This window comes from Oncorhynchus masou, chromosome 4 (assembly GCF_036934945.1).
Source record: "Oncorhynchus masou masou isolate Uvic2021 chromosome 4, UVic_Omas_1.1, whole genome shotgun sequence".
NCBI lineage: Eukaryota > Metazoa > Chordata > Actinopteri > Salmoniformes > Salmonidae > Oncorhynchus > Oncorhynchus masou.
Genome location: NC_088215.1, coordinates 5,149,727 through 5,172,822, shown reverse-complemented (window position 1 = coordinate 5,172,822; position 23,096 = coordinate 5,149,727). Strand labels below are relative to the sequence as shown.

Genomic DNA, 23,096 nt, shown 5'->3' with positions numbered 1-23,096 from the left:
AGGTTGGCTTTACCTCAGACAGTCCCCTCTATTGCCCTCTCTGGTCATACAGTAGTTGGGCCCCAATGAAATAAATTGCAGATAATGTAAAACCATAGTTTAATTCAGAATGTTTACACTGTGTTTTGAATTTAGGTTTCACATTAACATTCAATGTCAATGACCATGAGAATAGCATGTTGCTATGTTGGATTTAAACACCTCTGATACAGCATAAACCAGCATTGTGTTTTTTTATTTATCTGCAATTGTTTGAATTGAGGCCTAAAAACTAAAACATTTTTATAACGCATCACACTGTCAAGTTATTTGATTGTGTGGAATTTCATTATTTTTTTTTATTTTTAAATCTTCATGTGTTGAAAATGTGACTGGTGACTAATGTTTTCAACTGCATATTTTTCAAATGTCTAATTTTCATTGTGCATGTCTACACTGCAGGGCTTCTGTTCCTGGTTAACTGCCATCTTCAGAATAAAGTAAGTGGGTCTGTTATCAACATTCTATGTAAATACTTGATTGGGAAAAAGCCAGAGATGATGCACGTCAATGTTGCCATAAAATGTGCAACCAAATTAATAGTTCTGCTACTGTGCTAAAGGCCACCTCTGATAGGAACAAACAGTGATAAATAACTATCGCCCTATTTCAAAACATTCTTGCCTAGCAAAAGTATTGGATCCTCGATTAATTCTCAGCTCCACTCTTTCTTATCTATGAAATGTATCCAGATTGTTCATCAGTCTGGTTTTAGACCAGGACATGGCACCATCTCTGCTGCATCTCATGTAGTAAATTGTATGGATAAGAGACATTTTGCTGCCACCTTTCTAGACCATTCCAAAGCATTTTACACTGTTGATCATTCCCTGCTGATTCAGAGGCTAACTTCAATTGGCTTAGGTCATGCCACTTGCAATTGGTTTAAATAACAAATCCAACCAAAACCACTCATTCCTTTAATTTACAGTGTTAAATAACACTATGTGAGAACAAAATATTTTTGTGAACAAATGTTTCATTTTGGCGTTATCTGTAAGGTTGGTAGCAACATGGAACGTTGTTGTGGAAATCTGTTGCAGCTCAAGTCGACTCTATGGTTGGCTGGCGGGCTAGGTAGCTAGCTAGCAAACATAGCTACACGCAATGAAACCAAAGATGATATCAGCATGTAAAGTAGCTAGTTCGCTGTAAAATCGCCTAAACAAATGGCACTATCAATTTAGGAGTCTACAATCTCACCATGTTCAACCTGCAGATCAATGTAGATCAGAGTGGGGGTTGACATTCGCAACGGCTGATATACACTGCTCATAAAAATAAAGTGAACACTAAAATAACACATCCAAGATCTGAATGGATGAAATATTCTTATTAAATACTTTTTCTTTTTTTTTTTTTACATAGTTGAATGTGCTGACAACAAAATCACGCAAAAATGATCAATGGAAATCAAATTTATCAACCCATGGAGGTCTGGATTTGGAGTCACACTCAAAATTAAAGTGGAAAACCACACTACAAGCTGATCCAACTTTGATGTAATGTCCTTAAAACAAGTCAAAATGAGGCTCAGTAGTGTGTGTGGCCTCCACGTGCCTGTATGACCTCCCTACAACGCCTGGGCACTCTCCTGTTGAGGTGGCGGATGGTCTCCTGAGGGATCTCCTCCCAGACCTGGACTAAAGCATCTGCCAACTCCTGGACAGTCTGTGGTGCAACGTGGCGTTGGTGGATGGAGCGAGACATGATGTGCTCAATTGGATTCAGGTCTGGGGAACGGGCGGGCCAGTCCATAGCATAAATGCCTTCCTCTTGCAGGAACTACTGACACTCCAGCCACATGCGGTCTAGCATTGTCTTGCATTAGGAGGAACCCAGGGCCAACCGCACCAGCATGTGGTCTCACAAGGGGTCTGAGGATCTCATCTCGGTACCTAATGGCAGTCAGGCTACCTGGCGAGTACATGGAGGGCTGTGCGGCCCCCCAAAGAAATGCCACCCCACACCATGACTGACCCACCGCCAAACCGGTCATGCTGGAGGATGTTGCAGGCAGCAGAACGTTCTCCACGGCGTCTCCAGACTCTGTCACGTCTGTCACATGTGCTCAGTGTGAACCTGCTTTCATCTGTGAAGAGCACAGGGCGCCAGTGGCGAATTTGCCAATCTTGGTGTTCTCTGGCAGATGCCAAACGTCCTGCACAGTGTTGGGCTGTAAGCATGGTGTTGGGCTGACATACACAGCAAACCTTCTTGCCACAGCTCGCATTGATGTCCCATCCTGGATGAGCTGCTCCGTCTCATGCTACCACTAGAGTGAAAGCACCGGCAGCATTCAAAAGTGACCAAAACATCAGCCAGGAAGCATAGGAACTTAGAAGTGGTCTGTGGTCATCACCTGCAGAACCACTCCTTTATTGGGGGTGTCTTGCTAATTTCCTATAATTTCCACCTGTTGTCTATTCCATTTGCACAACAGAATGTGAAATGTATTGTCAATCAGTGTTGCTTCCTAAGTGGACAGTTTGATTTCACAGAAGTGTGATTGACTTGGAGTTACATTTGTGTTGTTTAAGTGTTCCCTTTATTTTTTTGAGCAGTGTACTTTTGAGGAGATGGGGAAACGTTGCCCATGCTACGTCAATGGGCAGCGCGGTGCATTCTTCGCGATTCTGGGAGAAGGAGCGCTCTCCTGTAAGGAGTGAATGAGAGTCTGTTGATTGCTAGCTCCAACCCAACATTAGCACCAATTTCGTCAAAGATAAGTACAGTATTACAAAAAAATTGAGATATGCGATAATTAACTTGCTATCTGCAACATCGTATACCTTTTGGAATCGTGACGTTGCGTGCTTTCGTTGAAAATAGACACATACACTGACTTTGAGAAGGGATTGCGTGATGATTAGTTTAGCAACCGCGTGACGCAGCATGACAACGTGAATGCGATTTGTGGACAGTCTGCTAGGTGGGGTTTTATATACGTTCTTCATTCATTGGATTTCTATCTCCTTTCTGTAAATATCTCTAGCTACGGAACCATGCAATGCACCCTGGACTTAAGAGGAAGACAAACAGGAAAAATGTGCTAGACCCACTGTTAAATTACACATTTCTCGAGGTAGGAATATCACAAAAATATAATCAATGGCTCATTCGAGAGGAAACGTCCTCCCGAGTTATGACATCGGCCATTATTGAAATCTGACATGTACGATAGACATTTTTGCAATCTAAATATCATATTCCTATTAACTTCCAGTGTAGTGAGAGCGACTTAATCACAGTGCTACGTCATATCGGATGGCTTTCTGTCTGCTTGAACGCCAATAACTCAGATACAGTTGAAGTCGGAAGTTTACATACATCTTAGCCATGTACATTTAAACTGTTTTTAACAATTCCTGACATTTAATCCTCATAAAATGTCCCTGTCTTACGTCAGTTAGGATCACCACTTTATTTTTAGAATGTGAAATGTCAGAATAATAGGGGAGAGTGATTTATTTCAGCTTTTATTTCTTTCATCACATTCCCAGTGGGTCAGAAGTTTACATACACTCAATTAGTATTTGGTAGCATTGCCTTTAAATTGTTTAACTTGGGTCAAATGTTTCGGGGAGCGTTCCACAAGCTTCCCACAATAGATTTGTTAGAGTTGTGTCAATCGAATCTGGCATCAGGATAGAAGGTGACACGGAGTCACTGAGAATCTTCTATGTTTTTTATTATTAGTCAAGCAATAAATGGTACATATACGGGTTCACTGAAACATCACGCAGGGCAGAACAGAGAACTGACTAGTTCCTGACAAAGTTCTTCTAATATACTCTGACAGAAGTAGTTCCCGCTTCTGAGCTGGCCTGTCAGAGTAGAGGCTTAGCGTGGTTTAGACTCACTCAGCCTATCGTTGGCGCACAGGCTGGTCCCAGCCCCCAGGCACTCCCGTTGGCAGGTGTAGTTGTTGCTGGGCAGAATATCCTATGAGCCCACACCTCTTTCCCATTATTGCCAAGTTTGAGTTCTAACAAAAGACAGTCTGTTGTTTGCTACACTACGTTCTGTATGTGTCCACAACAACTCGTGATAACTGCCCACACCCAAGGTTAGCCACAGCCTTCAGCTAGTCACACAATATGTTGCACAATTTTATTATAGCTTCAGCTTAAACAAAATCTGAATAGCAAGCAAAACATATTATCAACCCTCACAATAAGTTGGGTGAACTTTGTCCCAATCCTCCTGACAGAGCTTGTGTAACTGTCACATTTGTAGGCCTCCCTGCTCGCACATGCTTTTTCAGTTCTGCCCACAAATTTCCTATGGGATTGAGGTCAGGGCTTTGTGATGGCCACTCCAATACCCTGACTTTGTTGTCCTTAAGCCATTTTGCCACAACTTTGGAAGTATGCTTGAGGTCATTGTCCATTTGGAAGGCCCATTTGTGACCAAGCTTTAACTTCCTGACTGATGTCTTGAGATGTTGCTTCAATATATTCACATACTTTTCTTTCCTCATGATGCAATCTATTTTGTGAAGTGCACCAGTCCCTCCTGCAGCAAAGCACCCCCACCACATGATGCTGCCAACCCCGTGCTTCACGGTTGGGATGGTGTTCTTTGGCTTGCAAGCCCCCCCCCCCCCCTTTTTCCTCCAAACATAACGATGGACATTATGGCCAAACAGTTAAATTTTTGTTTCATCAGACCAGAGGGCATTTCTCCAAAAAGTACAATCTTTGTCCCCATGTGCAGTTGCAAACCGTAGTCGGGCTATTTTATGGCGGTTTTGGAGCAGTGACTTCTTCCTTGCTGAGGGGCCTTTCAGGTTATGTCGATATTGGACTCGTTTTATTGTTTTTATTGTATTTTGTACCGGTTTCTTCCAGCGTCTTCACAAGGTCCTGTGCTGTTGTTCTGGGATTGATTTGCACTTTTCGCACCAATGTACGTTCCTCTCTAGGATACAGAACGCATTTCCTTCCTGAGCGGTATGCCGGCTGCGTGTTCCCATGGTGTTTATACTTGCGTACTATTGTTTGTACAGATGAACGTGGTACCTTCATGCATTTGGAAATTGCTCTACAATTATTTATTTTTAGTTCTTGGCTGATTTCTTTTGATTTTTGGCAAGCAAAGAGGCAGTGAGTTTGAAGGTAGACCTTGTAGTACATCCACAGGTACACCTCCAATTGACTCAAATGATGTCAATTAGCCTATCAGAATCTTCTAAAGCCATGACATAATTTTCTGGAATTTTCCAAGCTGTTGAAAGGCACAGTCAACTTAGTGTATGTGAACTTCTGACCCACTGGAATTGTGATACACTGAATTATAAGTGATATAATCTGTCTGTAAACAATTTTTGTAGATGTCCTAACCGACCTGCCAAAACTAGTTTGTTAACAAGAAAGTTGTGGAGTGGTTGAAAAACGGGTTTTAATGACTCCAACCTAAGTGTATGTAAACTTCCGACTTCAACTGTACACATGAAACTCAGGAAATCGATAGAACAGAAATGCACAGAAACAATATAACATTCAAAATATATGAACCTTTCCTTTAAAAACTACTTGACAGATCTAACACAATGTGAATCTATTGATGGGCCTATTATTGGTGCAGTACCTTTTACTATCTACATGAACAATATTTGTTTGTCTGTGAATAACTGTAAACCGCACCTGTATGGGGATAATACTGTTGTCGATTTTATTCCCCTCCACCATGGACCACGCTCTATCTGACCTACAGACTGCTTTCAATGTCTTACAAAAAACACAAATTCACCCAACATTTGTATTAAATAGGGGAAAAACAAAGTATATGTTGTTTTCTAGAGCGCTCAACAATGACTCCTTGGATGGTGCCCAAATTGATTGCGTCCCTGTTTACAAATATCTGTGCATTTGGATAACTAAGAAGTCGAGAATAAAACTATGCATTATATAAATAGGTCATGCCTCTTGCTTAATTGTAGAAAGCAGATCTTTTCGTCAACTTTCCTACCAGTCAGACTATGGCGACATCTTCTACATTGTTGCAGCTGCCACTTCATTAATTAAAGCCATTAGATGCAGTACACTTTGTTTTATCACAGGCAACATGTTTTGCACTCATCACTGCATTCCCTATCAGAAAATAGGCTGTCCCTCTTTGACGTTGCGAAGGTGAAAACATTGCATTCTGTTTGTTTATAAAGCCCTTTTGCCTAAACACCCATGTTACCTAACATTGTAACTAACCTATTGAAGTATGAGAGAGCCATCCCTGCGACAGGATATGGTAACTCTTGAAAATTCTTCTGTCACTACAGATTTAGGTGAAACTGCTTTTAGTGTGTTCTTAGTGATGTGCGAAGAATTTTCAGAAAGCCCTACAGTTGTACGCATTGGTCCCATTCAGACAATTCAGATTGTTGGTAGACCTCTTCATTGGGGAATGTGTTTTTTTTTATTTTTATGATCGTGTTTTTTTGTATTTTTCTTTGTTTCCTCTGATCCTTCCTTGGTTGTGTAATTACTTGGTCTTGTCATGTAGTGCTCCCTTGAAAAAGATAGCTTTTATCAATGGGACTCCCCTGCCTAAATAAAGGTGAAATACAATTAAAATCAAATACTTTAATCTAACAGTTTTATACATTCCCCACAAACAAGAAATGCTCATACACACATTTAAGAGTGTAAATGGCCTTTGTTTAAACGGCCTCTTGGGAAAAAAAAGAAACGTTTTAGACGTGTCCCCTTTTGTAAGTATCAATGTGCAACCGGCAATTTGGAAGGGCTGGGTTGTTAAACCACGAGGGCTGTTTGAATTTCAAATTATAATGGTCTTTAACAATGCAAGTGTTAATGAATTTACCTGGTCACAGACCTGGGCAGAAATAGTTATATTTTGTTGTTTATTTTAAATGCCAACTTTTCAAATACTCTAGGTAGTTGAATATAGAGTTTTAAAAATTGAGTTTTCAAAGGCAATTATTTCCTTTTGTTATTCATATACAGGTCACAGAAAAGCAAATTGTTTGAAAGTATTTTGCATATCTTTCAGAAAATCAAATAATATTGGAAGTGCCTTCAGAAAGTATTCACATCCCTTTTTCCAGATGTTATATTACAAAGTGGGATTAAGATGGATTTAATTGTCATTTATTTTTGGTCAACGATCTACACAAAATATACAAGTCAAATTGGAAGTGGAAGAGAAATTCTAAAATTTTGTAAAATAAAAAAAAATAAAACCCCCTTTTCAACCCCCTGAGTCGATACATGTTAGAATCACTTGAGAGTTGTGGGCTGTGAGTATTTCTGGGTACGTCTCAGCGCTTTCCACACCTGAATTGTGCAACATTTAACCATTATTCTTTTCAAAATTCTTCAAGCTCTGTTAAACTGGTTGTTGATCATTGCTAGACAACCATTTTTTTTGGTCTTGCCGTAGATTGTCAAGCAAGAGTCAACTGTAACATTCACAGTCGTCCTGGTAAGCAATTCCAGTGTAGTTTTGGCAGTGTCTCCCAGTGTCTGTTGGAAAGCAGACTGAACCAGGTTTTCCTCTAGAATTTTGTCTGTGCTTAGCTCCATTCAGTAAAAAAAAATGTATCCTGAAAAACTCCCCAGTTCATTACGATTAAAAGCAAACGCATAACATGATGCAGTCATCACTATCCTTGTAAATATAGACAGTGGTACTCAGTAATGTTGAATTGAATTGACCCAAAACATAACATATTCAGGACAAAGAGTTAATTGCTTTGCCAATTTCTTTTGCAGTATTACTTTAGTGGCTTGTTGCAAACAGGATGCATGTTTTGCAATATTTGTATTCTGTACAGCCTTTTCACTCAGTCAATTAGGTTAGTATTGTGGAGTAACTGCAATCACAGCCATTCAATTTAATCAATTTAAAATTTACTCTGTAACAACAAAAAAAAGTGGTAAAAATCGAGGGAGCTGAATACTTTCTGAAGGCACTGAATGCAAGTAATTTGAAAACATCAACGTGTTTATTTGATGGCTGCCAAATATTTGAAGAACCAAAAACGACAACAGCTAGTTGAATTAGTATACTAAATATATACTGAACAAAAATATAAACAACGTGTTGGTTTCATGAGCTGAATTAAAACAATGTTCCATTAAGCACAAAATACTTATTTCTCACATTCTGTGAGTTTATTTCAATTGACGGATTTCCTTATGAACTGCAACTGTAAAATCTTTGAAGTTATTTTTGTTCAGTGTATGATCATTAGCACATGGTTTGGAGTGCTCTTATACATTAATTTTAATATATATCCTAGAAATAAATGTGGGGGACAGAGAATCATCTCAATATTAGACATTTAGAAATGGCAAAAGTGGTCTCCTCTAACACATGTATTTTCTTAATGAATGAGACATAAGGTAATATAATAACACTTGACATCAAGTTCTTATACATGTGTAGTTACTGATTATTACAATAGCAACATTGGTGTTACATAGGACTTTTTTTCAAATAATTTGCATAATAGTCATAGTTACTCAGCTCATTGCTATGAAATTATCAAAATGTTATTTAACAACATGCTAATAAAATGTTGCGCCAAAAGTAATTTGTTTTATTACACAGGCATAAGAACATTTCAATGTTAATTAAATACAAAAAAAATGGAATTAACTACAGCCAAGGTAGGTTGAAAATCATGTTAGTTTGTATTCTGTGTAAACTGTCCCTTTTAAAGATGGCATAGTGTGTGTTTGAAATGAGCACTTACCCTCATATGAAAAAAAATTTAAATTGTTTTTTTCTAAGCGTCCAACTTGATGTTTGCAAATGGCTTTGAATATCTCTGCAGTATTTTGAGCTATCATAAAATCAATTGCAGCTTTCAGTTGAACTGCTGTCGAATAGATTGGAATAGTATAGGAAATTGTTTGTACTCAATTATATTTCTATCTGCAACATGCAGTTCCAGATATAGCCATGCCATTTATTGTAGTCACCTCCAAGCAAACTATTTGTTCCTCCTAAAAAATTGTTACTTTGCACAAGGCATAGTTAAACTAGTTATCCCAGGTCTGCACATGACTAGGTCTCATGCTGAGCTTATTGTGGTTAGAATGTAAAAAATGTTACCCCCTACCCCTTTCACCAAAAATAAGGTCAAAAAGTTTAAATAACTTTCTTGTCTCTGTGAAAATGGGGCTCAGCTTATACTCCAAAAGTGAACCCACTTCTCCTGCTCTCACCCCACCTAGGGACGAGGAGATCCGGGTGAAGTGTGGTGAGGATGCTGTGCACTACCTTTCCTTCCAGCGCCACATCATCGGCCAGCTTGTGGTTGTTGGGGTTCTGTCTGTGGGCATCGTCCTGCCGGTCAACTTTTCTGGAGACCTTTTGGGTGAGTGTGATAGATTTCTATTAATGATATGTACCTCCTTGTTTACCTTATAAATCCCTTATTAATGAGATCACCTTAAGCTAAAGACACACTACATGGCAAAACAGCCCATTAAGGCATTTGCAGTGCCTTCAAAAAGTATTCAAATCCCTTGACTTATTTCACATTTTGTTGTTACAGCCTGAATTCAAAATGGAATCCCATCTACACACAATACACCATAATGAAAAAGTGAAAACATACTCGTAGAGTTTTTTGCTAATATATTGAACACAACCCTCAGTCAATACATGTTAGAATCACGTTGGCATCCATTACAGCTGTGAGTCTTTCTGGGTACGTCTCTAAGAACTTTGCACACTTGTATTGTACAATATTTGCACATGATTCTTTTTTAAAGTTCTTCAAGCACTGCCATAGATTTTCCGAAACAAGACCCTACAAAGCCGCCCTGCTTCTTGACACCCTGCTCGCTCAACATGAAAGCCAGCTGTACCAATGTGTCGTTGGAAACACCGTCTAACTGATAACCGAAGTCAGCTTGCAGGCGCCCGGCCGGCCACAAGGAGTGGAGACAAGATGAGACAAGGAATTCCTGGCTGGCAAAACCAGGATGATGCTGGGCCATTTGTGCGCACCGCCTCATGGGTCTCCCGGTCACGGGATCGAACCCGAGGCTGTAGTGACACCTCGGCACTGAGAAAGTTAATTTCTTTGCCACATTTTTTGCTGTTTTACTTTAGTGCCTTATTGCAAACAAGATGCATATTTTGGAAATATTTTTTTATTCTGTACAGGCTTCCTTGTCATCACTACCGAGTTCCAAACTGCCTCTGGAAGCAACGTCAGTACAATAACTGTTTGTTGGGATTTTAATGAAATGGGTTTCAATGGCCGAGCAGCCGCACACAAGCCTAAGATCACCATGCGCAATGCCAAACGTCGGCTGGAGTGGCGTAAAGCTCGCCGCCACTGGACTCTGGAGCTGTGGAAATGCTTTCTCTGGAGTGATGAATCACGCTTCACCTTCTGGCAGTCCGATGGACTAATCTGGGTTTGGCGGATGCCAGGAGAACGCTGCCTGTCCCAATTCCTAGTGGCAACTGTAAAGTTTGGTGGAGGAGGAATAATGGTCTGGGGCGGTTTTTTATTGTTCAGTTTGGGGAAGGCCCTGTCCTGTTTCAGCATGACAATGCCCCAGTGCACAAAGCAAGGCCTATACAGAAATGTTGTCAAAATCAGTGTGGAAGAACTTGACAGGTCTGCATAGAACCCTGACCTCAATCCCATCAAATACCTTTGGGATGAATTGGAATGCCGACTGCGAGCCAGGCGTAATAGTTCAACATTAGTGGCTGAATGGAAGCAAGTACACGTAGCAGTGTTCCAACATCTAGCGGAATGCCTTCCCAGAAGAGTGTAGGCTGTTATCGCAGCAAAGAGGGGACCAACTTAATGTTAATGCCCTTGATTTTGGAATGAGATTTTCAACGAGCAGGTGTCTGCATATTTTTGGTCACTTAGTGTATCTCGGCTCTTAGGTTGTATTCTTTGGCAGACTACTTTGTTTAGGTTGACTATCATAACTAAACTACAAGAAAGTCTATTTAAATTAACAAACTGATAACTAACTACAGACAATATAAATACTTAAAGGAAATTTCACAAGGAAATGTCTATATACATTGTTCTCTTTTTGTCAGCAGAAAATAATGCATACAGCTTTGGGCGGACCACTATAGCAAACCTGAAGTCTGGGTTGGTACATATTTTATAACATGCTTTTATTTTGTTGGTTATTAAACCAATGGCATTATTTGAAAATAAAGAATGATTAGTAGTTATGGACAATCCCAGCAGGCAAAACGGGTTGCAATATTTTGTTACATCATGATCAGATGATTATATGCTAATTTGTAATGTTTTTAGACATATTTTAACCAACACATTTTTAAAACCTCTGCATTTTTCTCAGGACTAACCTTGTGTGGCTCCACACTTCATTTGCATTCATATACCTGCTTCTGACTGTGTACAGCATGAGACGACACACTTCCAAGATGCATTACAAGGAGGACGACCTGGTAAAGTTTGTTTTATTTCATTTGTTTATCCAGCTTAGTCAAAATCAGATGAATGCAATGTCCACTTAATCAGTGGGGCCACTATAGGAACATTTGGAATGTAATTGTTCTGATGTACAGTAAATGTCAACATCTGATTAACAGATGTGTTATTTTCAGCAGTCATAAATCAAGGCGTATGCTTTTTTCCAGGTGAAACGCACTTTATTTATCAATGGGATCTCCAAATATGCCGAAGAGGTCCACATAAAACAACACTTTGAGTAAGCGTTTCTCTGGTTTCATTTCCTGTCAGGCATCGGCAAGGCATTGGCTTGCACCTGCATGTGTGGTAAATTCTACAGTATGGTCAGAATTGATTGACATCATTGATAAAGATGATCAATAATGACAGTGTAAAGTAAATAATCCAAATACTGAGCTATATTGTATGCAACAAAAAAAAGGGAAATTATATTTCATACTAATACAATTGTTCCGAGAAAGAGATTTTGTTTTACAAGCAATATTTTTTTTCTCAAAAAGGAAAAGGGTCAAAATTATTCACACCCCCAAAGACTTATACATAAGGTAGTCCTTGGTCCTATATTCCTAGCATGCAGTGACTACATCAAGCTTGTGACCCTACAAATGCATTTGCAGTTCCTTTTGGTTGTGTTTCCGATTATGTTGTACCCAATATAAATGAATGGTAAGTAATGTATTGTCATTTTGTAGTAAATTGTATTGTAAATAAGAACAGAATGTTTCTAAACGCATTCAAAACATATGTTTCTAAACATTACCAGTAGCAGGGGAGGTTAGCATGTCTTGGGGGTATGATCTCACTCATTATTCACGATTAATTCAGGATTATCTGTAACATGGTAGCTTAAGTGTTTAGAAAAATTGTTTAGAAAAATAAATCATCTTAAACACAAAAAAAAATAACTAAATGCGTCCAACAAGTTTGTAGAGTCACATGCTTGCTGTAGTCATTTCATGCTTGGAATAAAAGACCAAATACTACACATTTTACCACTTTATTCAAAAGAATATGTATGGGTGTAAATCATGTTGACCCTTTTAGAGAAAAAAAATATTACTTGTTTAACTTAATGTATTTCTCTGAACAATTGTATTTTTAGACAATATTTTTTTGTTTTATATCAACAATGACAAGCCACGGGGGTCTCACAACTTGGATGAAAAATGACTGAGGATAATAGTGGATGATATTGCCACTCCTATTTGCCATATCTTCAGTCTAAGCCTACTAGAAAGTGTGCCCCCAGGCCTGGAGGGAAGCAAAAGTAATTCCGCTGTCCAAGAATAGTAAAAGCCCCCTTTACTGGATCAAATAGCCGATCAATCAGCCTAATACCAACTCTTGATAAACATTTGGAAAAAAATTTTTTAAGACCAGATACAGTGCTATTTTACTGTAAACAAATTAACAAGACTTTCCGCATGCTTATAGAGAAGGACATTCAACATGCACTGCACTTACACAAATGACTGATGATTGGCTGAGAGAAATTATGTTAGAGATTGTGGGAGCTGTTTTGTTAGTACGGCTTTTGACATTATTGATCATAGTCTGCTGATGGAAAAACACATGAGTTATGGCTTTACGCCCCCCTGCTATATTGTGGATAAGGAGTTAACTGTCTAACAGAACACAGTGTGTTAACTTAATGGAAGCCTCTCCAACATAATCCAGGTAGAATCAGGAATTTCCTAGGTTGGCTGTCTAGACCCCTTACTTTTTTTTCAATCTTTACTAACGAACTGCCACTGGCTTTAAGTAAAGCCTTTTTAACAACACTATCAACAAGGCAGGTCCTACAGGCTCTAGTTTTTTTGCACCGGGACCACTGTTCAGTTGTGTGGTCAGGTGAAACACAGAGACTTCAGAAAAGTACAATTGACTCAGAACAAGGCAGCACGGCTAGCCCTTAAATGTGCACGGAGAGCTAACATTAATGATATACATGTACATCTCTCATGGCTCAAAATGGAAGAGAGATTGACTTGACTTTGTAAGAAGTGTTGACAAGCTGAATGCACTGAGGTGTATGTTTTTAAACTACTAGCACACAGCTCAGACACCCATGCATACCCCGCAAGACATGCCACCAAAGGTCTCTTCACAATCCCCAAGTCAAGAACAGACTATGGGAGGCGCACAGTACTACATAGAGCCATGGCTACATGGAACTCTATTCCACATCAGGTAACTGATGCAAGCAGTAGAATCTGATATTTAAAAAAAAAAGATAAATACACCTTATGGAACAGCGGGGACTGTGAAGTCGCGCTCACACAGGCACATAAGACACACACTCTACACACGTACACATGGATGTTGTATTGTAAATATGTGATAGTGGCCTGAGGGAACACACTTAATGTATTGGGTAAAGTGTTACGAAATGTAATGGCATGTAATATTTGAAATGGTATAAAACGGCATTAATGTTGCTGGACCCCAGGAAGAGTAGCTGGCGCCTTGGCAGCAGCTAATGGGGATCCTTAATAAATACCAATCCCAAGTTGTTGTTTTTTTGCATAATATAAAGCTCAGTCTTTGAATTTTACACAGTCATTATTGCTCACCTTAATCAAGGGTGTCAATCATTTCCGACCCCACTGTATGTGCCAAAGAAAGTATTCATACCCCTTGACTTATTCCATATTTCTTTGTTACAGTATGAACTCAAAATGGATTCAAATATAACATCTCACCCAACCACACACAATACCCCATAATGACAAAGTGAGAACATGTTTTTAGAAAGATTTGCAAATGTATTGAAAATGAAATACAGAAATATCTCATTAACGTAAGTATTCACACCCCTTTGCTATGACACTTGAGCTCCGATGCATCCAATTTCCTTTGGTCATCCTTGAGCTGTTACTACAACCTGATTTTAAGTATTCAATTGTTTTGGACATAATTTAGAAAGAAACACAGTTGACAATTCTTGTCAGAGTAGTAATCATAACATGAAGTCCAAGAAACTGTCCGTAGATATCTGAAATTGAACTGTGATGAGGCATACAGTATATGAAATCCAATTCTATTTGTCACATGCACCTAATACACCAGGTGTAGTAGACCTTACAGTGAAATGTTTACTTACAAGCCGGTAAAAGGAACAAATAATTAAACAGCAGCAGTAAAATAACAAGGGAGGCTATATATAGGGGATACTGGTACAGAGTCCATGTGTGGGGGCACTGGTTAGTCGAGGTAATTGAGTTAATAATGTACATGTAGGTAGAGTTAAAGTGACTATGCATAGATTATAAACCGAGTAGCAGCAGTGTAAAAGAGCGGTCTGGGTTGCCCTTTGAATAGCCTTTCAGGCTAGCCCTTTGATTAGCCGTTCAGGCTAGCCCTTTGATTAGCCGTTCAGGCTAGCCCTTTGATTAGCTGTTTAGGAGTATTATGGCTAGTTGGTAGAAGCTGTTAAGAAGCCTTTTGGATCTCGACTTGGCACTCCAGTACCGCTGGGGAAGGTGTCATGGAAATTCAGCATTAAGGACTCAGTCAAAGTTAATGAACAGATTTATTATCATGGTCGGAGAGGTTACAACAAACGTAATACTCAAAGTACAAGTCTGTCAGAAGCTGTGAAGGGATGCTCTTCCTTCAGCACTCTTTATGCTCGTGCACAAACTAGGCGTCTCTGCTCTCGGGGTGCAATAGGCTGACCATGACCTTTCACACGCAGTTTCTGTGTTCCAAATCCTAACACAATAACAAGAAACAATATGCTACATGTAGTCACGCATTTGCAGACACACAGAGGATACTAAAACATTTCCACTACAAAGGATATAAAACCATTTCTAGAGGTATTGGAAACTTTCCAAGAGTACGGTGGTCTCCATCATTGGGAAATTGAAAAAATGTGTAACTACCCAGCTGGCTGTCCATACGCATAAGGCAACAGATTCTGTGGTCTGATGAGACCAAAATTGAACTCTTTGGCCTGAATGCAAAGCACTATATCTGGAGAAAATCAGGCACAGCTGTCTAACACCACCTTACTGTGACGCATGGTGGTGGAAGCAAGCTTTGGGGATGCTTTTCAGTGGCAGGTACTGTGAGCCTGGTAAGGATAGAGGGAACAATGAATGTATCCAAATGCAGGCAATTCCTTGATGAGAACCTGCTTCACAGTGCAAAAGACCTTAAACCAGTGTAAAGATTTACTTTCCAACTGGACAATGACCCCAAGCATACAGCCAAAGCAATGCTGGAATGGCTTTCGGAGAAAAATGTGAACGTCCTTGAGTGGCCCAGGCAAAGCCCAGACTTGAATACTATTGAAAATCTGTGGAAATACTTTAAGATTACTGTTCAATGCTGCTCCCCATATAATTTAACAGCGCTTGAGAGAATCTGCAAGGAAGAATGGGAGAAAATCCTCAAATCCAAATGACTCAAAGCTGTAATTTTGGCCAAAGGTGTGAATACTTATGGAAATTAGATATGGCTCAATTTATTTTTCAATACATTAGCAAACATTCCTAAAAACATGTTTTCACTTTGTCGTTGGGTTGTTGTGTGTAGGTAGATGGGTGATCGTTTAAAAAAACAACAACCATTTAATCCATTTTGAATTCAGGCTGTCCATTTTGAATACTTTCTGAAGGTGCTGTATGTAGGAAGTGGGGGAAGATCAGTGGTGTAAAGTACTTCAGTAAAAATACTTTAAAGTACTATGTAAGTTGTTTTTGGGGGTATATGTACTTTGCTATTTATATGTTTTACTACTTTTACTCCATTACATTCATAAAGAAAATAATTTACTTTTCACTCTATACATTTTCCCTGACACCCACACAATTTCAATGCTTCGCCAGACAGTTCATTGGTTCCCACTTCTAATATCCTTATTCATGTGACTGAAGGAGAGAGGGGAATGTAGAAAGTTTACATTCTGTCAGAATATGTTATTATTAGACATCAGGGATCCTATGGAAAGGAGAAGGGCCACAGTCTGGTACAAGTCAACAGGACAGCCGTGAGTTGGGGAGGAGTGAGGAATTTGGGCTGAGGTCAGGTCTGATGAAGTGAGGAAGAATAGATCACTAACGTTTTGTCTAGCAACAGAGGTGTTTTGGCTGTTCAGATGTGTAAGAAGGACACTCTGCATAGGAGGAATAGTTCAATTGCTTGTGTGAATGTCTGTCTGTTCAGCTGTCTGACCCATTGGGTGAAAACACTTGGTTTGAGATTTTCCTAGTTGTCTGTCAGTTTGTACCCTGTTATTTAGAACGTAACACAGGAAAGTTGTATAATTCACACACTTATCAAGTGAACATCCCTGGTCATCGCAATGCCTTTGATCTGTCAGATTCATGCTTCATTTGTAAATGATGTCTGAGTGTTGGAGTGTTCCTCTGGCTTTCTGTAAATTTAAAAAACAAAGTTGTGCCATCTGGTTTGCTTAATATAAAACATGTCACTGCATTTTAAGATCACTGACTTTATCAACTCATTATAGTATGGTAATTGTTCTGTTTTGTTTTCTCTCGCCATTGTCACACAGACAAGCCTACGAGAACTGCACTGTTCTGGATGCTCGAATCTGCTACAACGTAGCCAAACTCATGTCCCTGAATGCTGAGAGGTGAGACCTTTACCTGCTGTTGTGTTCATTCTCACTGCTTCATCACAATTTCAGCCCCGAACATATCCAACCCTCACTACATAAAATGGCTTTGCTTGACAAAATTGTACAGATGAAGGATTATAGGGGGGCCCAGCCCCTGAAGTGACTCTACACCGTATGCAAAGATTTTATTTTGTCTTAAGAATTTAGCCTTCTCTGTGTTGCTCTCCACATCCCCCATTCTGTCACACCTCTGTAAAGCAGAGGTTATGTTGTCTTTATATCCTGCGGGTCTGATATGATTGGAAGTTAACTCAACACTAATGCCATTGGTCAACAACTCAGATTTTGAATCGAAACAAGTCAGATTCTTATAAAAAAAGCTCCTAGATTCATTGTCTCTTTCTCTTTGTTCTTGACCTGCGTTGGTGAAATATAGTCTTTCTACCTCTCTCTCCCCCAATAGCTATGGCACAAGCCATGACTTCTCTCTTGTTCCCGGCCTGATCATGCCTACAATAAGGCTTTGTAACTTAAGCTTGTACCTTGTACAAGTTTTTCATTTATTTTACAATAATATTACAGTTTTTTGCCTTTGAAAGACAACTTTCTTGATAGACTATTACTGTAAGTCAACTATAGTTTCTTGCATTTTGCTAAATAATCTTTATGGAGTCAAACATTTTTAATATGATAATTACATAGTCTTGTCACGTGAGGTATATTCTATAGCCTATATTATAAATATTACTTCCCATTTAATTTGATCACTCTTTTGTTGCTTTGATTTTCCTGCGCTGCAATGCAGATGAGTGATTTAACATATTTTCACTGAAACCCGCGCTAACACGTTATCAGTATTCCACTTCATGTAGCCTCATTTTGAGCCGCGATCAAGCTACATGATGGACTAAACGTACAAATCCTGTTTCTTCAGGATTATTTTCCTCCGACAATACAGGTCTAATTAAGATCCTACATCTGTGGTTACTGTAGAAGAACTCCAGGTGGAATTTATTCCTGCCTTTTTGAAGGGAAAAAAAAGGCTCAAAAACATTGTTGGAGATGTACATTTAATTCATTACCTCCTCACTCTCAACAAGTGGGCCAAGGCAAGTGTAATGTTCATAAAATAGTGTTTGAATTGTATATGGAGACACAGGGTTGAGGAGTAACTACATGGGTAGTAACTAATCCTTAACTCTTACTTTAACCATTCAGAGTTGATGCCTGTGGTGTAATAATACTTTAAAGTACTACTTAAGTAGTTTTTTGGTATCTGTATTTTACTTTATTATTTTTATTTTTGACAGCTTTTACTTCACTCCATTCCTGAAGAAAATAATGTACTTTTTACACCATACATTTTGTACCCTGCTACATTTTGGATGCTTAACAGGACAGGAAAATAGTCCAATTTACACACTTATCAAGAGAACATCCCTGCTCATCCCTATTGCCTCTGATCTGGCAGACTCACCAAATACAAATGCTTTATTTGTAAATTAAGTCTGAAGGTGTGCCCCTGGCCTATCCGTAAATACCGAAGAAAATCACGCCTTCTGGTTTGCCTAATATAAGGATTTTGAAATTATTTATACTTTTACTTGTGATACTTAAGTATATTTAAAATCAAATACTTTTTGACTTTTACTCAAGTAGTATTTTACTGTGTGACTTTTACTTGAGTAAAAGTAAAGATACCTTAACAGAAAATGACTCAAGTATGACAATTGGGTACTTTTTCCATCACTGGTTAATGCCTAACCTTAAGAATGTGGATTTAATGCCTAAACTTAGATTACTTTATAGGGTTTGGGTAATCCAAAAGTTACTTTACTGATTATAATGTTGGATAGGTAACTGTAATTCATTACACTTAGAAAATAACCTGTAGACAAACCACTTTCAACAAAGTCAGTCAAAGTTATGGACACTGTTGCAAAGACGTGTTATCTGTGTGACCTAAAAAGATATCGGAGGAGAGAGGCCTTATTTTTTTTAGGTCAGTGAGTTCTGATGACTGAAGTAGCCCTTGATGACTCTGCAGTGGCCATCTTGATCTCCTACTCTCCCACTGGTGCTTAACACTATTGATCTCCAGTGGCTGGAGAAATCCTCCATGCTACTGGAATTGATTGCCAAAGTTATGTGTCGGAATGCACTCACCCGAAGTCTTGAGCCTTACTTTGTCTGTTGTACCAGTCAAAAGTTTGGTTACTACATGATTCCATATGTGTTGTTTAATAGTTTTGATGTCTTCACTATTATTGTACAATGTAGAAAATAGTCAAAATTAACAAAATCCCTGGAATGAGTAGGTCTGTCCTAACTTCTGACTGGTGCTATATGTGTGAGCGTGTATATGCATGTTCGCGAGTGTATATACTGCTCTGATTAGATTGTGTGGTCGTAATGGATGTCACCATGCATGTGTGCAGAATTGCGTGCTGTGTGCACCATGTGTAGAGCTTACAATATGATTTTTGTGTGCGTGTGTTTCCTCACAGGAAGAAGACAGAGCGCAGTTTAAAGTTCTTCACTGATCTCATGGCCAAAGAGCACATGCCCACCATGATCAACCCCAAACCCTGTGGACACCTCTGCTGCTGTGTCATCAAAGGCTGTGAGCAGGTTAGACACCCAGAAAACCACCAAATGTATTAGGCTGTACCTTTAGGCAATGAAAATTGGACTACTGTGCAATGTTATGTAAATTATAATCTGTCATATTTCAGGAAGAGGCGGTGAGCTTCTATACTAAGCGGGAGGCTAAACTGAAGGAGGACTACAGAAAGGAGAAAGAGAAGGTCAACACCAAACCTCTTGGCATGGCGTTCGTCACTTTCCAGAATGAGGCCATGACCTCAATGTGAGTCGATCTTCACATAATTTGATGTTTGTGCAACATCTGACCAGGATGGTCCTTCAAACCGCCTCAGTAGATCAGTGCCGTCACCAAATGCCATATGTAATAAAAGCTTGTTTAGCCTACTCAATTTCCCTGCCATTTACCGCTTATCACAGAATCCTAAAGGACTTCAATGCCTGCCAATGCCATGGCTGCACTTGTCGCCAAGAGCCCAAGTCATCCCAGTTCAGTGAAAGTCTCCACGTCTACAACTGGAGTGTGAGCTATGCTCCTGACCCTCAGAACGTGCGCTGGTAAGAGACTGTGTCCTGCACAGGGTGGGCCAGCCATAGAATTTAGAATATAATACTAATTCTATTTCTATGGGGCTAGCACAAACTATGATGTTGAGGTAGAACAAAGGAGGGCATCAAGAAAGGCTAAAAGGGACTCTTATCATCAAATCAATTTTTATTGGACACATACACATGGTTAGCAGATGTTATTGCGAGTGTAGCGAACTGCTTGTGCTTCTAGTTCCAACAGTGCAGCAATATCTAACATGTAATCTAACAATTCCACAACAACTACCTAATACACACAAATCTAAGTAAAGGAATTAAATAAGAATATATACATATAAATATATGGATGAGCAATGACAGAGCGGCATAGGCAAGATGCAATAGATGGTATAAAATACAGTATATACATATGAGATGAGTAATTCAAGATATGTGAACATTAAAGTGACTAGTGATCCATTTATTAAAGTGTCCAATGATTTCAAGTCTGTATGTAGGCAGCAGCCTCTCTGTGTTAGTGAACGACTACACTCCACACCTTTGCACTCAAGGACAAAATGTGGCTATGGAAGGAGGGGATGGTGTGACGATAGGTATTTGTCCAAAACTCATTAGTGATCCTCAGCCCCCCTTGACCTCCAGTCAGCTCTTTTCCTGAAACCGTGACTTTGGAGCTTTGCGGTTTACTGAATGCTTGCCAATAACTTAATAACCCACTCAGTCTCCACCCATACTTAGCTGGCTCCACATCAAATAAAACGTTTTGTCACATGCGCTGAATACAACAGGTGTAGACTTTACCGCTACATGCTTACTTACGAGCTCTTTTCCAACACTGCAGAGTTAAAAAGTAAGACAAATTTGCGAAATAAAAAAGGAAATAGTAACACAATAAAATAACAAGAACAATGTTATATAAAAGAAGTACCGTTACCAAGTCAATGTTTTAGGGGTTACGAGGTAGTTGAGGTAATATGTACAGTCGTGGCCAAATGTTGAAAGAATTACACAAATATTAATTTTCACAGTCTGTTGCCTCAGTTTGTATGATGACAATTTGCACATACTCCAGAATGTTATAAAAAGTGATCAGATTAATTGCAAAATCCCTCTTTGCCATGCAAATGAACTGATACCCCCGAAACATTTCCACTGCATTTCAGCCCTGCCACAAAAGGACCAGCTGACATCATGTCAGTGATTCTCTCGTTAACACAGGTATGAGTGTTGATGAGGACAAGACTGGAGATCACGCTGTCATGCTGATTGAGTTCAAATAACAGACTGGGAGCTTCCAAAGGAGGGTGGTGCTTGGAATCATTGTTCTTCCTCTGTCAACCATGGTTACCTGCAAGGAAACACGTGCCGTCATCATTGCTTTGCACAAAAAGGGCTTAACAGGCAAATATATTGCTGCCAGTAAGATTGCGCCTAAATCAACCACTTATCGCATCATCAAGAACTTCAAGGAGAGCGGTTCAATTGTTGTGAAGAAGGCTTCAGGGCGCCCAAGAAAGTCCAGCAAGCGCCAGGACCATCTCCTAAAGTTGATTCAGCTGCGGGATTGGGGCACCACCAGTACAGAGCTTGCTTAGTAATTGCAGCAGACAGGTGTGAGTGCATCTGCACGCACAGTGAAGCGAAGACTTTTGGAGGATGGCCTGTTGTCAAGAAGGGCAGCGAAGAAGCCACTTCTCTCCAGGAAAAACATCAGGGACAGATTGATATTCTGCAACAGGTACAGGGATTGGACTGCTGAGGACTGGGGTAAAGTCATTTTCTCTGATGAATCCCCTTTCTGATTGTTTGGAGCATCCGGAAAAAAAGCTTTTCCGGAGAAGACAAGGTGAGCACTACCATCAGTCCAGTAAAGCATTCTGAGACCATTCATGTCTCAGAATCCATTCACTCACTCACAATTTTGCCTAAGAAAACAGCCATGAATATAGAATGGTACCAACACATCTTCCGAGAGCAACTTCTCCCAACCATCCAGGAACAGTTTGGTGATGAACAATGCCTTTTCCAGCATGATGGAGCACCTTGCCATAAGGCAAAAGTGATAAATAAGTGGCTCGGGGAACAAAACATCGATATTTTGGGTCCATGGCCAGGAAACTCCCCAGACCTTAATCCCATTGAGAACTTGTGGTCAATCCTCAAGAGGTGGGTGGACAAACAAAACCCCACAAATTCTGACAAACTCCAAGCATTGACTATGCAAGAATGGGCTGCCGTCAGTCAGGATGTGGCCCAGAAGTTAGGTTCTCAATTGCTAAAACACAATTTCTGAAACCTTGCTCCATTTCCTGAAAACATTAAACACAAAATCTAATCTTCAAGCACTATTTACATAACCTCTGACTCCTCTTGCAAAATGAAACATTCACAGTTTTACCTGTGATCAAAATCAAGCACTGCTCTCATATCATAAACAAAGTGATCAAAATGATATACACTCTCAAGCAGTCAGTAAACAATACACATTGTTCAAAACATACAATTCTCAGGGAGAAGTACATTTTTAATCTAAAAAAAATATTCATATTTTTCCGTCAAATTGTCTTTTGATGAACGAAAACATCAAAATTGATCAGAAAGTATTACTCTGCAATTTTGTTTTTTGTTCTTCCTCCTCCTTGTACCCCTATTTTTACAGTACTGTACCCTGCATCTCACAAACTTGTCCTTTGTCTCTGATACTGTAATTCTTGTTCTTTGTTGATATGAACCTGCAACCAGTCAAAATCTTTTGAGCAGTCAGTAATGTTAATAAATGGAAAGCACAATGTTCAGGGCCATACAATTTGTCCATTGTAAAGTATACCGCCTACAATGCACTGTACTACAGTATAC

At 39.4% G+C, this 23,096-nt stretch overlaps 1 protein-coding gene across 1 annotated transcript in view; it reads left to right on the top strand.

Annotated features, from left to right (window-relative positions):
- LOC135522023 (CSC1-like protein 2) overlaps positions 1-23,096 on the top strand; it is a 93,810-nt gene that overhangs the window by 30,394 nt on the left and 40,320 nt on the right. Inside the window, exons 5-13 of the mRNA XM_064947899.1 lie at positions 442-479; positions 9,246-9,388; positions 11,095-11,146; positions 11,364-11,472; positions 11,665-11,735; positions 17,022-17,102; positions 19,595-19,718; positions 19,823-19,956; positions 20,112-20,249. Coding sequence (XP_064803971.1) covers positions 442-479; positions 9,246-9,388; positions 11,095-11,146; positions 11,364-11,472; positions 11,665-11,735; positions 17,022-17,102; positions 19,595-19,718; positions 19,823-19,956; positions 20,112-20,249 — 890 coding nt within the window. The remainder of the gene's footprint in view (positions 1-441; positions 480-9,245; positions 9,389-11,094; positions 11,147-11,363; positions 11,473-11,664; positions 11,736-17,021; positions 17,103-19,594; positions 19,719-19,822; positions 19,957-20,111; positions 20,250-23,096) is intronic.